General features: G+C 41.1%; 1 protein-coding gene across 1 annotated transcript in view; it reads left to right on the forward strand.

The window, feature by feature from the left end:
* The window catches only part of Slc4a4 (solute carrier family 4 member 4), a 385,548-nt gene that overhangs the window by 191,807 nt on the left and 170,497 nt on the right, over positions 1-23,244 (forward strand). The window contains 3 exon segments of the mRNA XM_076938759.1: positions 2,996-3,131; positions 13,019-13,179; positions 20,236-20,415. Of these exon segments, the coding sequence (XP_076794874.1) occupies positions 2,996-3,131; positions 13,019-13,179; positions 20,236-20,415 (477 nt within the window).

Below are 23,244 nucleotides of genomic sequence, written 5' to 3' on the forward strand. Positions count from 1 at the left end.
TGTACTTATACAATGGCCCCGTGGTGCACAACTGGAAAAATGCCGAGAGATGGATCCCACGGAAGGGCTTCTCAGTGTCTATGGGAAAAAGCTGCTCTTGTTCCTCGATCCTAAAACATTTTCAAATCATTAAGGTCTCTTGATGTTGGCTCAAAAGGTTCTGGGAAATTTGAGGGGAGTCGAATATTTATTTAGTCCTCAGTAATTCATAACATCAAAAGCATCAAGAATGCAGTGAGTTGTCTTTTTATAACATCTTACCCAGTTAGTTGGATAAGGATTTGTCTTTTTACAATGGTGCATCCTTTAGAACAGCATGTCTACTCTGTTCTCTTGATGGCCACTGTCATGCTCTTTTAAAGTCTTTTGCACCTTGTGTGGCCTCCTGATTTTCTTTATTACAACTACTTTCCTTGTGTATGTTGATGAGCTTACCTTCACTAATTTCCTGTGTCTATCCAGAGTCCCTTAGGTGGTGACTGCAAGCAAGCATTGTCACCGTCCCACTCACCTGCATGTCTTCTTTACATTCATCACCTTTGGTCAGATTTCTCTTCTGATACTACCATTTTTTTTGTTTGTGTGCTTTGCTTTCACTCTGCTTGGCCAGTCCCCCCCTCCCCCCTGCTTTGTGGATCATCTGTGTCAGATTTATCATGAGGAGACATGTCAATAACATTAGCACACACTTTTCTCTCTCTGTGTGAACAGAATCATGAGTGTTCAGTGGCCAACCACTGACAGACTAGAGAAATTCCATGACTGGCCAATGAGCAAAATTCCCAGTTGTTAGTTATGCAATGATTTATGGATTGAAGAGCTAGCAGCAAATTTAAACTTAATACAACTAGAGTTAATATACTATGTTAACTGAAATGTGAACTGCCCTGTTGAGTGACTAGTGTTATGTAAGTAGACTGTGGAAACTGTAAAATATGCATACTGGCATGAGCAAAACCTCTAGGGCTGTCTAAGCCCTAGGCTTTAACTTGTAGCATCCATTTTAAGAAAGTTTATTAAAGTAGGATTAGTTTTTCCCTGTGATTATTTTTTCCATTTAAACTTATGTGGTTTACATGTCATAAACTGGATGTCTTTCCTTCTTGTTTTATTTTCAATGGTACTTCAATGGCAATGCCTACAAGAATACTTTCACTTTCTTCTCTTCTCTTGTTGTGGGTTGGTGTACACATTTCTGCACATGTGCCCTCCTGTATTTGAGGTTGTGTGTGGAGATGAGCGGTTGACATTGAGTTGTGTTCCTCAACTGTTTCTCCATCTTAATTTCTGATGTAATTTCTCACTAAACTGAATTTTCTGCTTTGAGCAGATTGGCTGGCCAATAACACCCCTCCCCCTGCCCCAAATCCGCACATCTTCACATGCCAGCACTAGAGTTACAGATAATGTACTCCCACTCCCAGCTTTTTATATGGGTGTTGGAACTCAGTTCCTCATGCTTGTCCTGCAAAAATTTGACCCACTGAACTATCTCCCGCAGACTCATTTTTTTCTAATGAAAGGGAATTGAAATGCAGATCCTGACCATGCTAGGCAAGAACTCTGCACCTGAGTCATGTCACCAGTTCCTTCCATGTCATAGTTCATTCCTACATGATATTTTGTTGTATATATGTGCCACGCTTTGTTTAACTGATCCTCTTGATATTTTAGATTTAATTTTTCTCAATTATAAACAATATAATCAATTTTATACTAAAATCTTTGAAGTAATTTTTATTTTTAAATGAATATACTTTTGGTAGAAGAACTTTTGGCCTATAAAATATGATTTTAAGACATTTTCATTCATTCCTAAATTTCCCTCTAGAGAGTATTCTGCTCATGATTCTACCAACAACCAACATCTGGAGATGTTATTGCAAGATTCCTATATACTGGCCAATGTTATTATTTTTTTGTCATTTTTATTTTAATAGATAAAGAACATATTTTTTAATAATAGACATTTTTCTGGATTGACTATGAATTTATTTATAGTAATTAAATTTTCATTAAAGCTCTCTTAGTCTGTCCTGTATTTCTATGGATTTCAGGTGGTAGGAACTTATGTGTTTTTCTAGCCTGTTTGACATGCATATTTCTGCAGATTTGTATATACATTCTTAAGTGTATAATATATATGAGTCTTGCTCTCACATGGATTAGTGCTTCTTGGTTTTAGTCAGGCATATGAAAGTATGCACTAGCCTTAATTTTGTAATATGATCTCCAACTGCTCCTCTTTCCTCTCTCTTTAAAGAGACTAGCTCACAATCTGGGTGAAATTCTAGTTAATTTTTCATTACATGATTTCAAGAGACAGGGTCAAAAGGAGCTAGTAGGGCATTCAATTATGTGGTTAAGTGTGTTGGAAAATGTTCTCCCCACCCCCTCTCAGGTGTCCAATATTTTACTTGGGCTTGTTTTTCAAGTGCACTGAAGTGGGACTAAACATTTTTGGATACTGCCATTATGTGAAGAAGAGATCCCATCTTGTTAAATATTCCTTCATCAGCTTTACAGTTACCGAGTCACAGGCAGTGAATGGCCTGTGAGGGCAGAGAGAGGGCAGGTGGTTGGCCTGAGGAGTCTCAGGATTGGGGTGCTCTGATGTCCCTCCCACTGCTGCTTGAAGAAGTGATTGGTTCAAACTAATTCCTGTCTCATAATCTTGGATAGGTCATAAGTGAGGAGGAGGGGAAGTCATGAGGTTGGACCTCAGCTCATCTGAGGGCTCAAGGGTCTTCCTCATAAACCACACAAAACTAGACTTCTGTCCTTTTGAAAGGGGTGGAGAACCAAGATATAGTTTGGCTCATAGGAATAGAGAGAGGCTTTGATTCGTCTTTGGCTTTAGGTTGAAGATAAAAGATGTCCACTGAAAATGTGGAAGGGAAGCCCAATAATCTTGGGGAGAGAGGAAGAGCCCGAAGCTACACTTTCCTCAGGGTTTTCCAGCCAATGTTTAACCACAGTATTTTCACTTCTGCAGTCTCCCCAGCCGCAGAACGCATCCGATTCATCTTGGGAGAGGAAGATGACAGCCCAGCACCTCCTCAGCTCTTCACTGAACTCGATGAGCTGCTGGCTGTGGATGGACAGGAGATGGAATGGAAGGAGACAGCGAGGTGAGACATGGCTGATTGAATGCAGTGCTGACCTGGGGAAGCAAGTGTAGAGCAAATGGATGAGCCTTGAGTGCTCCCTTCTCTAGCCTAGGCATCAGGCGGCTGACCCATGTGATGCTGTGTTAAAGAAATGGGTGTTCTAGCCATCTGTCCTTGTTTATTGATGTGGATGCAGGGTTCACTGCTGGAACATATTTTATTAACAAGGGCTCCAGAAATTTGACTTTTGTTGACAAAGACGTCAACCTCAACTTATATGCCATTTAATGGTAAAGCAGAAGGGTGATAATAAACTCTGGCACCCAGAGGCTGTGGCCAAGAAACGTTTTTACACATATCTCCATGCACACATACCTGTGTGATCTTCAGTGTCATTGTCTGTTCCCAGATAGAAGGGGTACTGGGGAGACAATTTTAACTCTAAGACAAAGATGGTGTAATTTCAAGTAAAAACCCTGTTATCTTCTAAATCTCCAGCTGAAAGCAAATAGAGGGCTTGTAGGAGTCTAAAAGGATCCTGAAGTTGGAAATCAAACACCTCAGTTTCATTTTTATACTCTGTTCCCTATTAGCTACATGGCCCTGTTTCTTAATAGAATAAATAATAGCACTTACTACATATGATATGTATGTATGCATGTAAAATATATACTATATAAAGTATTATATGACATGTATAATCATATCATTAATATTTATGAGGATATAATTTGTAGGTTGTTCAATGCTTTGCAAGTTTCTGAGATTTTAGGAATCACATCAGAGACTTTTCTTCACAGGGATCAGTTACATATTCTAGACCAAATCTCCTGCAATATGTAGTAACTCTCTGCAGGATGCACCCTCAGTCTACAAGGATCCTGGAGCAAAGGCTCTTTCTTATTGCCTGGTTCCCTTTGTTCCTTTCTTTATGGAATGAGGCTCACACTCTTACAGGTTGGGAGGTCTTCGTCTAGCTGTTTATTAGATAGCTCAGCACACTTTGTACTCTTCTCATCTCCCGGTCTGGCAAGAGAGGGTCTTACAGGATTCCCTGTTCTCCAGCACCACACGTTTTTTCTCGACCTGGAAGTTTTTTCCTATGTGCATGTTGATGTAGTCATTAGTGCCTCTAATTGTTCCTTTGATGATTCGTTTTGTGTTGAAGTATTTGTTAAGTATTACCATTGACTAGAACACAGGAGTGGCTTTTGTTTGTTTGTTTGTTTCTTGCCAAATGTTGACTACCCTTTAATTTACATAACCCCTGGTCTCAGCAAGGTGAAAAAGTGAGAGTTCACTGTGCATGCAACTCATTGTTGAATGAAATGCTTGTGATATTTCTAGTTTTGATTTGTTTTGGTCCATGGAGGAAGCCAAGTGTCATTCTGTAGCTCAGGCTGGTCTTAAACTCATGGGGATTCTCCTGCCTCAGTCTCTTCAGTACTGACATTACAGGATTGAGTTACAATACTTGGTCATACAGGATTCTAAAAACAAAGATAATCCTATGTTCTTTACCATGCATTCTTTACTATCTTTAAAGTATGTTTTAGCCAAGTCCATGTACCATTTTGGTGATGCAATCCCAGAGGGACTAACCTTCTATAGAAGAAGATTGTTGGGAAGCTGTCCAGAGAGAAAACTTGAAATAACTTCTATGTAGGGATCATTATGATTATTATTAACTATATGTCTGATAGTATTGCTTTCCTTAATATATGAATCGATTCAAAGCGAGAGGCAGGGCACCACCTCGTCCTTCTGTTTGCTACAGTTTCCTCATAGCATTGAAGTGCCAGGGTCATAAAATATTCTCATATTTTTGTTATTGAATGTGTTAACACATTCTCATAAATATGTGTTGAATATGTTACTAGTAGACAGACAATTGCTTTAAGAATAACTATTCTTTGATTTTTTTAGTTAACATACAAATGAATAGTTTTCATTATGACATTCTCATACTTTATATATAATTGTATTTTGATACAAAATAAGTTGTCATCTCTTTCTGCTGGGTGGGACAGACTGGAGGTAACCCAGCAAGCACATCAATGCTGAAACTCAGAGGAAGACGAGACTTCAAATTTCAAACTATTTCATGACTCTGCTGATGGCATCTGCACTCCTATCTCTACACTTCCTTCCTTATTTAATTGGCATGGAGTAATTGGAGGGCTATTAGCAGTCATATAATTAATATATCCAGACCTATGGATTTCTCTATCTCTTTGTAATTTCATTCTCTTGGATCCTTCAGCCATAACACCCGAGTCTTCCTTGCCTTCTACCTTATTTACACCTATTGTCTGATCAATTGCTCTGACTCTCTGCAATACTCAGAGATTTCAGCATCTCACCACATTTCCTGTCCAATACTGCCTCAAGTCTGGTTCAGGATTTCACCATCTTTTATTTAGATGACTGGAAAACCTCCAATGAATTGGTCCTTATATGTGTATTTATTTTGTGCATATACCCTTCACCCTGAGTTACTTGAATAGCCTTCTGTATCTTCTTCCAGTCCATCCTGCTAGAGCTCCAGTGGCCAGTAGCTTTGTGGGACTCTGTACTTGCCACTTCCTCGTCCGTCACACACCCCTCACTTACCTATATGACCTGTTCATATATCACCAGACTTCTGAGTTGAAACATTCACCTATACCTCTTATCCCAGGTTCTCTATTATATTTTTGACCTTTGCACTTCTCAGTATTTAACATGTTGTCTATCTTGTTATCTTGTCTTTCTAATAGAACTAAATCTCTGTGAGGGCAGGGCTTTCCCTTACCTGGTCGGCAGCCCGTTCGTTATGCCTAGGACTACCTGCTGCAAAGCCATACTCAAGGAACAGAGGGGATAGAGTGAATGTGCAAAGAAACGAAATCCTGGTTCTCAGTGTGCTGTCCCTTCTGATTTCTGTGGGAAGGTTTCATGGTGACTATGCTGCTGGGAATATTTAGATTTCCAGTGATCTGTACTTCTTGGGACACACACTGAATCTTTTTGTAGTGACATTTGACTTCCATCTGTGATGTGGATTTTCCAGCCATGATAAAATTACCAACCCCCTGTTAAAAGGTCTCAAACCTCCCAGATGAATAAACTGAAGAGCATAGTAGAGATTTTTTTTCCAGATGTGGTGGTATGGTGTGAATTGTCTTCTCCTTAGCAAACACACTTGACTTTTGTTTTTCTTTCTTCTGAAAATCCCAGTTGATAGACATTTTGTTTGGGCTGTGTGTGGCAGGGTGCTGGAAACCCAGGGTCTCACACATGCTAAGAATATTCTACAATGAGCTTTGACATTGCTGTGCTTTGAGTCCTAATTTTGAGAATTTTCATTCGTTTCTACTCAATGAAAATGATTGCAGTAATAGAGGAGAGGGTCCCTTTGATTCTGAGATAGCAGGAATGAAATATTACCAGCAAGAGAAGCCAGTAGTTAATTGGGACTTAAAGTGGTAGTTAACTTTGTTCTCTCCTTTTGCATATTTTTCCCATTTTGGTCTTTCCTATAAGGTAAGGTAGAACTTTGAGATTTCCAGTGGCTTTTCTAAAATAGTGCATAAGATGCAGACTGTGCAGGACAGGCTTCTCATGTTTGATGAGGGTGTCTGACTGATGGAGAGACATTGCTAGTCTTTTAAAAGGGTACTTGTAGAATCTGTAGTCATTAGCAAAAAATAATATTGAGGAAGACTGCAGCAATTAAATGGAATCGGCTGAAATGGGTGAAGAAGCCTGTACTCTTCATTAAAAACCCATTAAAGTAAACTGAGCTGGGTGGTCCATGTCTATGATCATAGTACTTGAGAGGCAGAGTCAGGAGAATCTGAAGTTTATGGCTACTTAATGAGTTTGAAGCCAAGCTGGGATGGATGAGATCCTGTCCCAAAATGAAATAAAACAAAACCAAACTGAAACCAAACCAAACCAGGAACCTATTAGAATCATTAGAATCAGTTCTCAGGTGCCCGTCACACACAGATAAAGGAGGAACTCCTAGTCTTGTTTTGATGATGGCCCAAAGTCACAAGGAAGGGACAGAGTTTTCTTCCTTCTTCTACTTCTTCAGGTGCCTTAGGATTAGCTCTTCCAAAGTAATCTCCCTGTTTTCCATTTCGCCTTAGCGGGTTTTCAATGTTCAGAGCCGAACATAGTCACTATGGCCTGAATACATGCTAAAGGTCATCACCACCATGTAATCCAACCTGTGCTGCCAAACCTGCTGAAAAAGAAAGCCGTCGCAAGTTCTCAGAAACAGTAGCCAACAAAGGAAAAGGGCACCAGTGTGTCATGTCCAGGAACACAGCGCAATCTAGCATTTATTTGTGTTTCTGTTGGGCATGCTGACCCAGATCACCTCTGGGGTACCTCTTTTAAGGTCATGGCCACAGAACAATGGCTTGCACTTTACATGGTGAGTTTGCCATCTCCGTAGTCTACAGTTCTTTGGCTTTCTCTAGCAGATTACTTTGGGAAATTCCTTGTTGGACCAAATTTATCTTTTATTTTTTTCCCTATAAGTAGATTATTTAGGGAATCCAATCACCCTTGTAATTAGATGTCATCATACCTAGGTAATTATATGCAATACTTACCACAGTTGATCTAGAAATTTATGACTTCTTCTTAAAATAGCATTTATCCCAGGTACATACTAGCATTGACTTCTTTTATGTATGATGAACTAGTTTTTAATTAGCAAGAAATTCATTATTATTACATCAGTAGTTTTACACAGTTGGATTGTATTCTAGTACAAAGGTCATAAGGATTTTCCACTATGAAACTGGCAGGTTTTAAAGTTAGAGGTCTTGTCTTTACTTAATTATATTTAATCATATGATTGGAAACTTGCAAAATTTAGTGATTCCCAGTGGGCCATCTGTTTCTTCAACAAGTCAGCAAAATGTTCTTTAGTTGGCACCTGCTCAAAGTGCATTAAACTGCAGAGTACTTTATCACTATTCTTCTAAGACCTTGGAATAAATAAAATTCACCTAATAAACTGCTCCTCCAAGGGTACAACTATTTTGTAATCACAAGCATTTAAAAAGTCAACTTCTAAGATTAATTTTCCTGTAGCATGTCATGTACTGAAACAGGAGAGAAAAAGATGCCAGAAACCCATCACAAATGTGTAGCTATTCATAGTTGTTGTGAAGGGTCGATGGTGGCTTTCAGTGCAGGCCACAGTGAAAGTGTCTGGTTTTTTAAAAACATAATTACATGGGTCAAAAGCACCTTTGCAGAATGTCTGGCGCTTGGATAGTCTGAACTTTGGTCTTTCTGCCTTAGCCTTCTTTTTAATGGATGTTGATTTGAATTGAGGAGTGTTGGTGCCTTGTTTTTTAAGTTTGTCCTTGATGTCTAAGGAGCACGGACAGAGCATGCACCGACTCTGGGATGAAAACTATCTGCAGGAAATTTTAACGGACAAATTGGTATAACCATTCTTGGAACAAGTAGAGTGGTAGGTAGATTCATTTGATAGCCATTGTGCCCGAGCCCCGTGTGCTGTTAGCTATGCCTTATACCATCATCAGGGCATTCAATAATAATGGAAGCCAAAGTGCAATACACGCTCAAGTTAGCCATGAGATAGCAGCTGTGAAACCTCGCTTCCTTTCCTTATGGTAATCTTGACCTGCAGGGTAGGAGGCATCCATCAGGGTGAGCAGGGTTCTTCTGAAAGTACAGCCCTGTTGGAAGTTATGATTTCTTATGGCCTTTGAAGAACTTACCCTGATTCCTGCCTTAAGTCAGTTAGCTACCAGCAATGTAAGCTGCAGAGAGAGTTAAAGGAAAGGCCCGAAAGAGATTCAGTGAATTATGCTCTTTTTTGAAGAGTGTCTTATGAGTATATTGTTTAGCTAATTGAGGATTGTCTTAGCCTGTTTAGTCTGCTCTGACAGAATACTGTAAGTGAAATCTCTTACACACAGTAGAAACTTGCTTCTCCTTGTTCTGGCATATGCAAAGTCCAAGACTAAAGGCTTTGCACATTTGGTGTGGTGTGGCCAATGTGCTCTTGATGGTACTTCTATTTGCAAAAGGTCTTGTCCTGGGTACTAGAATTTTAACATACAAAGCTGGGTGTGGTGGCTCTACCTATAATTCCAGCACATGGAGGACTGAGGCAGGAGGATTGCCACGAGTTCAAGGCTAGGCTAGACTACAGAGTGAGAATATCTCAAAAACCCAACCCAACAACAACTACTCCAAACCCAAACCCCTAAGATTTTGACATATAATCTAAAAATATTTATTAATTATAATGTATTTGTGTGTCTGTGGGGTGTGTGTGTGTGTGTGTGTGTGTGTGTGACTGTAATGATTAGTTCTCACTCAAGCTATAAGGTTAGCAATACAGATGGACAGCAGCTGTTGAGAACTCATTTAAGAAAGATAAGAGGTTTGTTCACAGGGTAGGTGTCAGGTTGGACCAGTCATTGGCTGGCCATTTACTCAGTCTCCGCTCCATCTCTCTCCCTGAATTTCTTATAGAAAGGAGAAGTTTTGGATTGTAAGTTTTGTAGGTGGGTTTTTGTCTTTACCTCTCCACTGGGGTCCGGTCTGGCCACAAGAGTAGACACTTCAGGCTCCGTATCCCCACTTCTAGGCATCTTGGCTAAAGTCTCTCCCATAGACTCCTCGGAGTCTTCTCCATCCCAGGTCTCTGGCACATCCTGGGGGTGTGAGAAGAAAGATAAGAGGAAATGAATGAAGCTGTCTGAAACATTGCACATTACAGTTTCTAGATGACCCTTGCCATTTATCTTGGGTTTAATTTCTGTTATCAAAGATTCTCAGCTAGGGAGGAGAATACTCTTAGAGAGCCAAAACAGGTGCCTGCTCTGTTTTCCACAGATGCTCTATTTCTAGGGAGCCCTGAGCTGTTACCATATACTATGGACCCCTCTATCTTCTGGAGTCTGATCTTGGGCTATGCATTAAGACAGATATAATAAAAGTGTTCATGGGAACAATTTCCACAGCATGTTTAAAGATTCTGTGAGAAAGCAAGAAAAGGTGCTGCCCCAAATTAAGAGCATCACAGTAACCATGCAATTGTGAAATAATCCGCTTTCCTTAGTTGTTTATTACTGCCTTGCTTATAGCCATGAAACACTGTAAGTGTGTGATGTAAAACTGTCATTGACTTCTAGTTCCTTCTATTTCTCTGGAAATAATTCCAACCAAGGAGGAAGAAGATGCCAACTCTGACAACGCACACACACAGGGGGTGGGGTGTAATAGAAGCTTCTCGTTTTGTTTAGAAACGTGTTTCAATTACTTCTATGGAAATAAACCGCGCCCAGTTTTGAAGATTTAGAGTCTCGTTAGTGATGTTACTGACCTTTAAACCTCTTCGTCATTTAAGTTGTTGTTATTACTATAATTTTGAGAATTGCGTGCCTGAGTACTGTAGCTACGCCATTCTCTCTCTCCTTCGCCTGCTCCCAGGCCTTTCAGTCTCTCCCCCACCCCTTCTCAACTTCATGACTTTTTCTGTATATGTTATTTCTCTTAGCTTTGCTCGCACGTACATGTGGTTAGAACTGTGGGCTTTAAACTCTAGAGGTAAAAAAGTACACATTTAAAAGTCAAGGCCGCTTGCTGGTTTTGTTGGGGAGAACACACAGGGTGACAGGGTCTCTAGTCATTGAGAGGTTGGACATAGGTCATTGCCATTGACAGGGAGGAACTGCCCGGGCCGTGAGGGGCTTCCTGGGAGGGGTGCGGAGGCATTATGGGAAAATGCTTCTGAGTCAATGAACTTGGGTGAAATAAAAATCCTAAGCTTTTCTTTGACACTGTGGCTGATCCCTTGATCTGTTTTCACTTGTGGTCCTTGCAGGGAGCTTCTTCCCCTCCCTGGGGGTTGATAACAGTTCTATAAATAATACAGTATGTAGCGCTTCCTCTGACGCCTGCCCTTTGTTCTCCTCTGCAGTGAGTTAGGTGAGTGTTTAGCTTGTTCTAGGAAAATGTTTTTCAATCATTAAACCCTTGGGTGAGAAAGGTAGGACAACAAAAATTTAACCCCGTTATTACCATTCCAATATCATTCGGAGATTTGGTGGGCAAGGCAGAAGATGGTCGGTCGTGGTAGTGATGGATCCTATTCCCCTTAGCTGCTTAGGAGAGTCTGTGTGATATGACACGTGAATTATGAAGCTTCCAAATGTGTTTTTCCCCTTAAACTTAAAAAAAAAAGTTTTTGCTTTCTGTTTTCAAAAGATGTCTTCATGTCTTAGCAAGCAGAAGCTGTGGGTGAGGGTTGTCTGTCCCAGCGCAGAGGTTACTGGAGGGTTATTGTCATCACAGTGAGTCTGTGGTCCACTGAGCTTGTCCATTTAAGCATATGAGGAGGCTGCCTGGAAGGGTAAACTTTCTATTAGCATCTCAGTGAGAGGTACATATGCCAGCTGAGACAGAGACATCAGATGAAGACACGGTAAAGCATGAACCTCATTAAGGATCAGCAACTGGGCCTTTTCCATTGGAGATAAACACTGCTTCCTTGTTGCCGCTTAATCTTAAACAAACCTATTCTATAGGGTCACAACATAATATTGGCAGAGGTGGCTACTTTTATAATTATGGAAATACCTACTTAGAGAATTTTTTTTGTTCCTTTTTTAAAAAATTATTTTGTTTACATTGTAGTCACTGCCTGCTTCCCTCCCAGTCCCCCCACCCACAGTTCCTCATGCCATTCCTCCTTCCCCTTGCCTCTGAGAGGGTGCTACCCCCCACCAGACTCTCCCCTTCCCTGGGGCCTCAAGTCTCCTGAGGATTAAGCACATCTCCCACTGAGACCAGACTAGGCAGACCCCTGCTGTATATGTGCCAGGGGCCTCTGACTGCTCCTGGTTGGTGGCTCAGTCTCTGGGAGCTCCCTGGGGTCTGGATAAATTGAGACTCCTAGTCTTCCTGTGGGGTTATGGTCCCTTTCAGTTTCTTCAATCCTTCCCCTAATTCAACCATAGGGGTCCACAACTTTAGTCCAGTGGTTTGGTGTAAGTATCTATATCTGACTCAGTCAGCTGCTGGTAGGGCCTCTCAGAGGACAGTCATGCCAGGCTCCCTGTCTGTAAGCACAGCATAGCATCAGTAATAGTGTCAGGCCTTGAGATGGATCCTAAGTCGGGCCTGTCATTGGACCTCCTTTCCTTCAGTCTCTTCTCCATTTTTGTCCATACAGTTCTTTTAGACAGGAACAATTCCGGGTCAGAAATTTTGACTGTGGTTGAATAACCCCGCTCCTCCACTTGAGGCCCTGTCTATCTATTGGAGGTTGTCTCTTTCTGAGTTCCTTCTCCCCAGTGCTGGGTGTTTTTGCTAAAGTCATTCCCACTGAGTCCTGAGAATCACTCACTTTCCCGGTCTCTGGTGCTTTCTAGAGGGGCCCCCCACTCCCACCTCTGAGACTGCTTATTTCTATTCATTCTCTTGGCCCTCTGGGTTTCTCCCCTGTTCCCCGCCCCCCAATACCTGATCTTGTTCCCTTTCCCCTTCCCCCTCCCCTCTCCCGCCCTGGTCCCAACCCCCTCCCTCTGCCTCCTGTGATTGTTTCCTTCCCCCTTCTCATCTAAAAATCACTTAAGTAATCGTTTTTAGTGAGTTTATGGTTTTATGGGGCAGGGGATGATGGAGGTTTACTTTGACTTCGTTTGGTCCATTTTTTTTTTTTTCTTTTTTAAGAGAAAGTGGTCTGGTGATGAGAAGTATTCCTGGGTGACAGGGTGACAGAGGTGATGATTCAGTAAGCTATTGTGGCTGCACCAGAGGAGCACATGAAAGTGCTGGTCAGGGACCTGGGCAGGGGTCAGAGCTGCCTGCAGGGAAGGTTGCCATTCCTCTAATTGTTTCTCCGCATCTCATCTTCCTAGGTGGATTAAGTTTGAAGAGAAAGTGGAGCAGGGTGGGGAACGCTGGAGCAAACCCCATGTGGCCACCTTGTCCCTGCACAGCTTGTTTGAGCTGAGGACTTGTATGGAGAAAGGGTCCATCATGCTTGACCGGGAGGCATCTTCTCTTCCACAGTTGGTGGGTGAGTATGGCACTTCAGGCTCCTCCCACTGCTAAGGAATGTCCTTCAGTGCAGAAGCCCCCTAGGGTAAGCAGGGTTGAGTATTCTCTAAAACACTAGTTCGTAGTGTCTTGTTTCATGAAATGAGTGATTTACAAAAAAAATTGACAACTATCAAGAAAGATAGCGTTAAGAAATAATACCCATTTCTGGTTATGGTCATTGTAACTATTTTGGAATATCTAGATTTTTTTTCCCAAATTTATTTATCAGTCTCCACAATTTTGTGCTTTTTAAAAATCCTCTATATTTTTGTCACATCGAAGATTGTACTTAACATGCATACATATTAGTTTCTCTACTTACTAGTGTATGATTAATATTTCTGTATATACACTTGTGTGTATGTGGGGTCCTATGTATGCATGTGAATGGGTGGGTATGTGTGCTTCTGTGCATGCATGTGTGTTTCTGTGGATGCCAGAGTAAACCATGGTTTTATTTCTCAGGAGCCCATTCCTTGGTTTTTGAGACAGTATCTCTCCTTGGCTGGCGCTCACTGAGTAGACTAGGTAGGCTGGTCAGTGAGCCACAGCAATCCTCCTGTTTCTGCCTCTCCAGGGCCATGTCACCATGCCCTATTTTTTTTTTTTTAACGTAAGTTCTAGGTGTTGGTCTCAGGTCCTTAATCTTGCATGACAGTTATTTGCATATTGAGCCATTACCTCACCCCAGATTGATATTCTGGCTAAAGAGCCCTCTCACCCTCCTGTATTAACCGGCTTTCCAGACACTAGGTTTTTAAAACTCTTTGACCTTAGGTGTTTCACTGAGCTTTTCTGCTCTCAGTTACATTATGTTCAAAACAGAGTTTACAGCTTACAGAAGAATGAAAATCTTCCAGTCCCGGGGCTATGATGAGGGAAGGTGAATGTCAACTCATCTAGCTGTGTATAGAGAATGCTGTGGGACAGGGTGCCAGCAGCAGGGCCCCAGGGGCTAGTGACGACAGAGGGACAGAGTGACAGAGTCAGGATACATCGGTGCAGAGGATCTTGCATCTCACCAGAGCTTATGGAACTTCTGTGCATGACATTTTACCATTCATTCCTTCCACTATGTATATGTTTTGCTCTCTACAATAATAAAAACAATCTCTCTGGAAGGAGTTTATTCCATGTGACACTGAGTGGTATCACAGGAGAAATGCTGGGGTCACTGTGGGCAGCTTTAACCAAAGACTTCCTCTGTCAGTGTAGACGATCATGGTTAGAACATGTTACCACAGTCTTGGAGACCTGGTTTCCTCTTCTGTGGAGGTACTATTAAGGGTGCATGTCTGAGTTTCCTTTCCTGATGCTGTGATAAAATACCTTGATTAAAGCAGCTTAGTGGAGAAACATATAATTTAAGCCATGATTCCAGGTTATAGTCTATCACAGCTGGGAAGTCAATAAGGCAGGAATCCAGGAGTCTGAGAACAGGTCATGATACATCCTTCTTCAGGAACAGAGATCAGGGGAGGCGCGAACACTTGAGCTCGGCTCACTTTCTATTCACCCAGTCCAGGACCCAGTCCTCAGAATGGCGCTATATGATTTTAATCCGGGACTTCCCACATCAGTGAACGTAGTAGAGACCGTCTCCCACAGACATATCCACAGGCCAATTAAATCTATACAGTTCCTGCTGGAGATGCCTAGCCCAGGTGATTCTAGATTGTGTCAGGTTGACAATTGAAACTAACTGTCACAGTGTACCTTTTGGAGTTGTTAGGAGAGTTAAGGGAGGCCATCAGATCCACTGGGTTCATACTTTTACCCTAGTGTAATTACCTATCTAGATTTTCCTATATATCACCTACCAGACAACTACTCGAAGTCTGATTTGAGTGTGGCATATAGAGGTTGGGATTTCATGAGCAGAAGGAAAAATTCCAGACTATTGGCTGAAGAGATAGAAGTACTAGAACATTCATTCATTCATTCATTCATTCTTTTTATTGATTGGTTGATTGATGATTGATTGGCTTTTGCTGGTCTCAGAGCTGATCAACAGGGTGATGGAAGTTTTAGAGATGAACTTCTTTGGTAAGTTCTTGTTATGCTCTTCAGTCCTATACTGAACTACCTTAAAGAGTTCCTGATCTCCAGCAACTCCCCCACTGTGCACACACAGCAGAAGACAGAGTCTCACATTAAATCAGACCCTCTTTACCCAATGACCAAAAAGGGAAGCTCTGACATCTGCTACACAGAAGAGAGATGAAGTGAGTGTTTGATGTTCTTGCTTAATTTTATATAACTATTTTTTATTATCGGCTGCGGACTCTTTTCTAACCTCCATGAATTTACTTTGAACATTGTCATTCCGTGTTAAAATTAGACATCTCTAGGTCACTTTGAGGTATCATCACTCACTAATATGTTTGCTCCACAGTCCCTGGGGCAAGGAGGCAGAGTGCCAGGGCTGTCATTCTGGAGCTGATAATTCAGAAAAACAGTTCAGAGCAAACCATACATCATGAGCAAAAGAAAGGGGCGGAAATAAAAGCCTAGCTTTGCAGAGGAGAGTAAACGAGTGTAACCTGATAATGGAAGAAAAATCCACCAGAAGAATGCAAACCCCATGGAGAGCAACATATGAACCATGGGAAACTTTTGCTTCATTTTAATCGACAGAAGGCAGCACGGAGATGTGGAGAGATGAGTTTGTTACTATTACAATCTTTGTCTAGCAGAGGCGGAAGCAGGGATGCATACGCTGGTAATTCTGAACTGGCGGTTACTGGCTCCTAAGTATCATGATGGGTTTTCAACTAATAGGCCAAGTTTCCTTCAGAAAAAGGGAAAAACAATAAACATTAGAAAGTATGATTATATCCAACAAATATGAGGGTTATTCTCAGCCATCTTTGTGGTCCACTTGCTATTGCTTCTCCTTATCTTCCTGAGAGGCAGAACACCTACCTGCAGGTCCTAGGCAAGCAGCTGGACAGGTCCCAAGCCTGGCTCAGGTGTCTGGTGTCTTTCTTACAGTGAAATCAGCTTACCTGGGGTTCTTTTCAGGGCCTCGCTGTGTTTTAATTTTTTTTTTTAAAAAGAATCCCTTCTGTATTTTAATAGAAAAAATTGTCTTTGAAGCCTTACAGAGGATAAGACATAACTTCCAGGGATTATTTTAATAGGCTTATTCTTAGCATCTCCATTGTAATTCTGCATTTAAAGGGTGTCACTCACACATGAAGCCAAGTTCATGGAATTTTCTTCCACTCTTTTGTTTAAAAAAAGCTGTAATCCTTTTCAGGTATTTAGCACAATGTGAAATGGATGAGGAAAATGTAGCTCTATTTTTGGAATATACATATATATATATATATATATATATATATATATATATATATATATATCCTGAGCTCTGTACGTTGGCAGATGTATGAGTTCTGCTGTTTCTTAATTTTTTTCTTAAACTTTATATTTTCGAAATTTATATTTTTTGTTCTTTCTGATCATAAGAAAGAACACTCAAATACAATCCATACTTTACGACAAAAATAAAACCTTCCCTAATTTTACCACAAAAATAAAGTGTGTCCTAATCTGTCTATTTATCATCTCAACATTTTTCTTATGCTCTGGTTATTTGCATGTAACATTTTCTTGAAATGGAATTATGGTACAACATGTGTGTGTACATGTGAGTATGTGAGTGGGTGAGTGGGTGGATGCCTGCGCATGTGGAGGCTGGGGAGGTTAGGGCAGGATATTGGGTATCTTCTTCGTCATTCTTTGTCTTATTGCCTTGAGACAAGCTCCTTCCCTGCAGCTCTCTCAAACTCTCTGTGACAGTTAGGCTGCATGGCTAGTGAGTTCAGAAGGCCCGCCTGTGTCCATCTTGTAATCTGGGGTTATAGGCATGCATGGCCAGTCAGGTGTTTTAAATCAGTGTCAGGACTTGAACCCAGCCCCCATTCTTGCGGAGCAAACATTCTTATCTGCTGAGCCATCTCTCCAGCCTCAAGGTTCATTATTTTAATTGGTATTCGCTTAAAGATAGAAACATAAATATCAATTTTCTTGTCATTGTATAAATAAAGCATAATAGTTGTAAAATAGTAATTTATTAGGCATTAGGTGACCTTGAATGTTTTATTATCAAGAGAAGTGGATATTTTTTGTATAGTTTAGCAAAATTATTTGATTAGTATAAAGTTTCAGTTGTAGAAAATTCAAAAGTTTTAAACATATTCTAAGATTTGGGTATGTTTTTGTCAAATGTCTTGGTCTGCAGTGTCATCCTCAGGTGACTTTTATGGCACAGGTCTTTCATAATGAGTTAGATAATTTTGGCAGACCTAAAAAATGTCTTAATTAGCTATGGAAACTTACATTTATTTACATTATCTTCAATTTGGCCCCGTGTGTCTTTTTCTCAAAGGCTCACTAGTCCCATTAGGTGCTTCCCACAGTCTAACCATCTTTTTGTTGGTCTGCAAAAGCTCTGCAGATATCACTTCTTTCTCTGCCTAGAGCTTGCTTTTTAAAACAATTCACCTTTGGTTTTTCTGAGGCAGAGTCTAGGTATGTAGTCTAGGCTTTGACCTCATGGGCTCTGTAGCTCAGGCAGCCAGGAAGTCACAATTCTATATCAGCTTCCTGAATGCTAGCGTGGTGGACTTGCTTTTTAATAGAAAATGCTGTGTTGACTTGGAAAAGCTCTAGATGTGCCCCAGAAAGCATGCTTCTAGTTGGGGTTCTGCCTTTCTAGTCAGACTTTGGTGGGTGGTGGGGTGTAGTTAGTCTTCTACACCCCCTTTATCCTCGCCTGTGTAACAAGAGCTGAACTGGAGGTTCCCCGAGGTTCTCAGTTCTATCATCATCTAGACTCGGCATATTTTCTCCCAGTTGGTAGTGTCTGTGGGATCTGAACACTGAGCACTTAATTTCAGTGTAGTTGTAAAAGTAACTGCCCTCACTTTACTTTGAAAGGTTTTGCAGTTGATGCTTAAAGAGAGCCCATTATGCTGGCCTTTTTTTTTTTTTTTTTTTTTTTTTTTTTTTTTTTTTTTAAATGGAAACTTAATGAAGGCCATAAGCCACACAGATGTTTTAACCTGTCTAACTAGTGATTTCCAGGCATTAGTAACAAGAGGGCCGGCTGTGCATGCATATGCATTGGGACGCCTTGCCAGGAAGGCTAGATAAGAAACTCTTTAATCCAGGATGCTGGCATCAGAGTGAGAGTCAGATAGCACTTGCTGCAGACATGCTCCAGCTGTTTATTTTTGTGGTCCTTCTGTAAATGGACTTTCCATGTGGAACGGGACTTGAAGGGAAAGTATAGGGCTGTGTTCTGAAGGCACCTAATTACTTGACTGTGGGACAGAGGGCTAATTGTACTTCCAGGGGTCATTCTGAGTGTTTTACTGAGTGCGGTTCATGTGGTTAAAAATACCCGAGCTGAAGGCCACTTTCAAATCCAAACACTCACAAGAGAAACTTCCTGTCCCCTCCAGGTCCCTTGCCAAATGGTTTGTGTTCTGTACATTTACAGCATTTGTGTTGGGCAAATGGTGGAAAATCCTTGATTTAGTCGCCGATCACCTTACAAATGGCTCCCTGTCTACTGTATAAATTGCTGGCTTCTAGATGCAGGAGGTGAAATTGAGAGCTCACTGTAAAGCTGGACAGTTCCATGAGGGTCAGCAAGGTCCTGGGGAGCCCCGGACCGTTTCTTCAGGGCGGGATTCCATAGACTGGCTGACTGTGGTCCCACACAGTCGATTTTCCTGTTAGACTTTTGCATAGGAACAGGCCTTTATACTTCCCTACCCAAGTACTTTCCCAAGAGGAAGCTGTGCTGTGAGGTGCCTGGCCCTGCATATCACCCACAGACTCTGTGATGGTTTCATCATCTCTCTCACTCCAAGTGGAGACAAATGTTAGAATAGGATGCCCAGGCTTCCTTTATGTACTTAGTTGTGAGACAGAAGCTATTTTGTATAGGAATAAGATTTGTTGTCTAATAAAATGCTTAACAGCTCACAGTGGAGCATTGGGGTGTGTGTGTGTGTGTTTGTGTGTGATTGATCACCTGTGTTGTAGGCTAGACTTGCTGCTGGCTATCTTTTTTACTTTCTAGCCACCTTATTTTTGAGATAACATCTCTCACTGAACCAGGGATGCCTTTGAGCTCCAGGGTTTCACCTGTCTTCACCACATTTCCTCCTGCAAGAGGGCGCAGGTGTACAACACCGCACCCAGCTTTTTAGGTAGATGCTGTGAATCTGAAGCCATGTCCTCCTGCACGCACAGCAAAACACTTTGCTGCCTGAGCCATCTCCCTAGCCCCAAAGCCACTTTTTTTTAAGTTAAAACAGTAAAGAAGAGCAAATAGAAACTTTTTGTTTTTTTAAAACCAGGAGATTTAAACTTTCTAAAAAAAATAGTCAGGTAGTGTTTGAAATGATCAGTAGAATAGACTGGCAAGGTTTTAGTTGGAGTTGACCAGGAAGATTTAATCTGACATGTTTGAAAAAACTAGGGTATATATAATTTTATAGCTTAATATTATCTTCACTAGCTGTTCAAATGATCTGATATTGGAAAAGGTGTCTCAAAGAAAATATAACTTAGAAGAATTGGGGAGATAGACTTTAATAATCACTCTTCATGACTTTACAATGTTCAGCTTCTCTTTTTATTGTACATTTGACATTTCTGATTAATGTAATGCAGGGCATAAAAATTCCGAACGTTACTTTTAGAATTGAAAAATGCAAATTACTCATTAATCGTGTTACTCAAAGAAACTGTGATTTAGGGGATTCACCATAGCTGGGATATTTAAAAAAAAAAGACAGATTAAGACAATCTTACCTCTGTAAAGACCCAATCAATGCTACAGTAGTTATAATACTCTCATGAAGACCAGCATCCTGTCCCTTCCTATAACGTGCGAAGCTGGGGTTTTGAGAAGTAAGGCCTTGGTGTTAATTTGGAGGTGACCTCCACAAGGCTTGAGTGACAGCTGCACAGTTTGGTGACTGACACCCACTTCATTTTGTTTTTGCATCAGAGATGATTGCAGACCACCAGATCGAGACAGGCCTACTGAAGCCTGACCTCAAGGATAAGGTCACCTATACTCTGCTCCGGAAACACCGACATCAAACCAAGAAATCCAACCTTCGGTCCCTGGCTGACATTGGGAAGACGGTCTCCAGTGCAAGTAGGATGTTTAGCAACCCTGATAATGGTAATGCAGAGGCAGTGGCTGCTGCTCACTTTCTCTTTCGGTGTCACTGCATCACCTCACTCCATCTCTTCATGCCCCCTGCCCCCTCATATTTCTTTTCTCAAGTTCATATGCCATGCTCATTCCATGGTCATTTTAATACAACTGGGCATATGTGCAATCTTGCTGGAAAGATTTCCCTGTTGCTGCAGGGTACAAAGCCACAGTACCTCGATTCTCCATATGGGTCTATTCTGATGGACTGAAATGGTTCGCTCGTAACTCTGTGGTGAAACATCTGAATATAGCACATGAGGCAGCAAGCTTGCAGAGACTGAGACCTCAGGAAATATGTCTTCAAGATGACTTGCAACAACTGGGAGGAGCTAATTAGATAAGATAAATGCTTTGAAGTCTCGGGTCACAACATTTTTCACCACAGTATCCCATTTCAGGTGGGAGTCAGTTGTCTAGGCTATTAGTGGTCATCTTACCAGTGTAAGACTCAATTTTATTTTATCACTTGAAAACATGGTTGATATCATAATAAATAACAGTCATATTCAGATGGGACAGTAATTACTAAAGATGGAATATTAACTCATTATATAACAACGGGGAGGCACTACGTTCTTGTTACTTTTATTTTATTGCATTTACCACAATTTCTTGCAAAGTGTCTATCTTATGTGTCTCTTTGTTGGGAGCAAATTTAATGTTTGGGTGCAGGCTGAGGAGGGGGACACATGTTACCGTCAAGTGTGGAAGATGACGATGCAGTGGGCAGACTTGATTTAGAGCTGGGTTGGTAGAACTGGATCTAGTGTCCACAACCACATCTTCTTACGCACCAAGAAATGGAAGAGAGGGAGTCTGTAACCTGATACAGTCTCATGTACTTCTGTAGTAGTACAGTATTACAGAATGTGGTCTCAGGCAGACGACAAGTTAAAGTGACTTTATAAAGTGAAGTTGACCCCAGTCATTCCATATCCAGAAATGTGATTTTTTCTCATTTAATATTAAAAAACAATGGTTTGAAGACACATTACTATAAACAAAATTTCAGTTCTAAACCCAAAGTGTCTATAAAAATAATTAAGATATCAATGTTTTCAATAAAATACATCCATAAGAGAGAGACTCAAGTTTAGAATACTTCTAGAATAGGTGGGTGTTACTCAGAACCTTGCGGTCTACAGAGAGATATTCATCTTTATATGCCTGTTGATTTATTTTTGAAGAAAAGGTTTTACATGTATTGGCAGTGCCGTTGCTTAAGCAGGTTGCTCTAACTCAGCTTACAGGCATTTTGTCTTAACCAGCACCTGTATTTGTAATGGCGGCAGTCAAAGGTCAGTCTTTTTATCTTAGTCCTCTTTCTCATATGAAGTGTGCTTCTAAGAGTTAGAGATTTTGTTTGTTTGCTTTAAGTCATGGAATACCCTGTATAAAGAAGTATGAAGATACAATGTTGCAGTAGACAGGAGTGTCTTTGACTGCCAGGCTGCTCTCTTTCCAGCTTGCTAAGCCACCTTCTTATGCACCACGATGGAGCAGAGACTAGAAACAGAAGAGCCTCCACCATTAGTCTTTTGGAGACATTATTTAGATGTGATGTAGAATGAATGAGCTAGTTACTCGCTCTTTCTCAGCTTTTTGTCCTATCGGAAGATCCTGCATTTGAGAGGAAGTTGAACTTGCTTTCGCTCTTCACCTCTCATTTGCTACACATGCAGGGCAGAAAGCAAATGGGAAAGGGCAGATGGCTCTCTTTCGGCTCTTCAAATGATTGGAGTGCACCCTGCAGCATAGGATACTGTTAGTTTGTTTCAAACGTGTTATTATTGGCCTTTGTGTTACCCAACTTTTTAAGTATCACAGGCAAGATTTGGCTTTGTGAGATCCTACAGCAGCGAGTTACATGCGCCTTCAAGGTACATGATCATAAATCACAGGTGAGGTGGCAAGTTCTTGGCTTTCTACAGTCGCTAGCTCTTAACCTGCAAGTTTACACAGTTACTTTTATGTCTTGGGGCTTAATCACTTAATACACTTAAAAACTATGTAATGTTCTTTAGAATAAACATCTAAAGTACGGAATTATATCCGTTTCACTACTCTTTTAATAAATAAGAATCTTAGGTTGACTGTAGTTGTGACAGGGCTGTAATATCCTCATGAGAAGTCTAGATACACATAAATCACCTTAGCCTTAAATATAGAAATAAACCCAGTGACAAAGACAGCCTTGGATATGCTAGCAACAGTGTGACAAAGAGCTGAATGGTGTGGGGACACTTGAATTGGAGATTGTTTTAGTTCCCAGAGGTGTCCTAGAGTCCACGCCCACCAACCCACAAGATCCAGCAGTGAGGGGAGATTCTGCCAGCAGCTTGTCACACATGCAGCTACTGTGAAATCCCATTAGCATACCAGTAAATAATTATATTAAAAACAATGGCAACACATACTCAAAATGCACAGCCTCCTGTTTAGTTGATGACAATTTGCTATAATCCGTGCGCTTGTGATGATTTCCACCTGTGTGTGGAGTGCGTAGACACAGTAAGATGATTCCTCCCGTGCATTGTAGCTGCATCTGCTCTCAGCGGGCGCTGAGTCTCAGTGCTCACTCTAGAGGCTTTGGGCAAGCTGCTGAAGGCTGCTACAGTATAGGGTTTCCATCCTAGGTATCAGCAAGTGCTAAAAACCAGGGCTTGCCTTATTGTTTCAGCTGTCTCTAAACTTTAAGAAAATATGGAGGAAATACTGACTGTGCAGATTAAACTCAAAGCATGTACTTACTGTATACAGCTGCTGAAATACAACCAATCCACTAAGACTAAA

The sequence above is a fragment of the Arvicanthis niloticus genome, chromosome 7, assembly GCF_011762505.2.
Source record: "Arvicanthis niloticus isolate mArvNil1 chromosome 7, mArvNil1.pat.X, whole genome shotgun sequence".
Classification (NCBI taxonomy): domain Eukaryota; kingdom Metazoa; phylum Chordata; class Mammalia; order Rodentia; family Muridae; genus Arvicanthis; species Arvicanthis niloticus.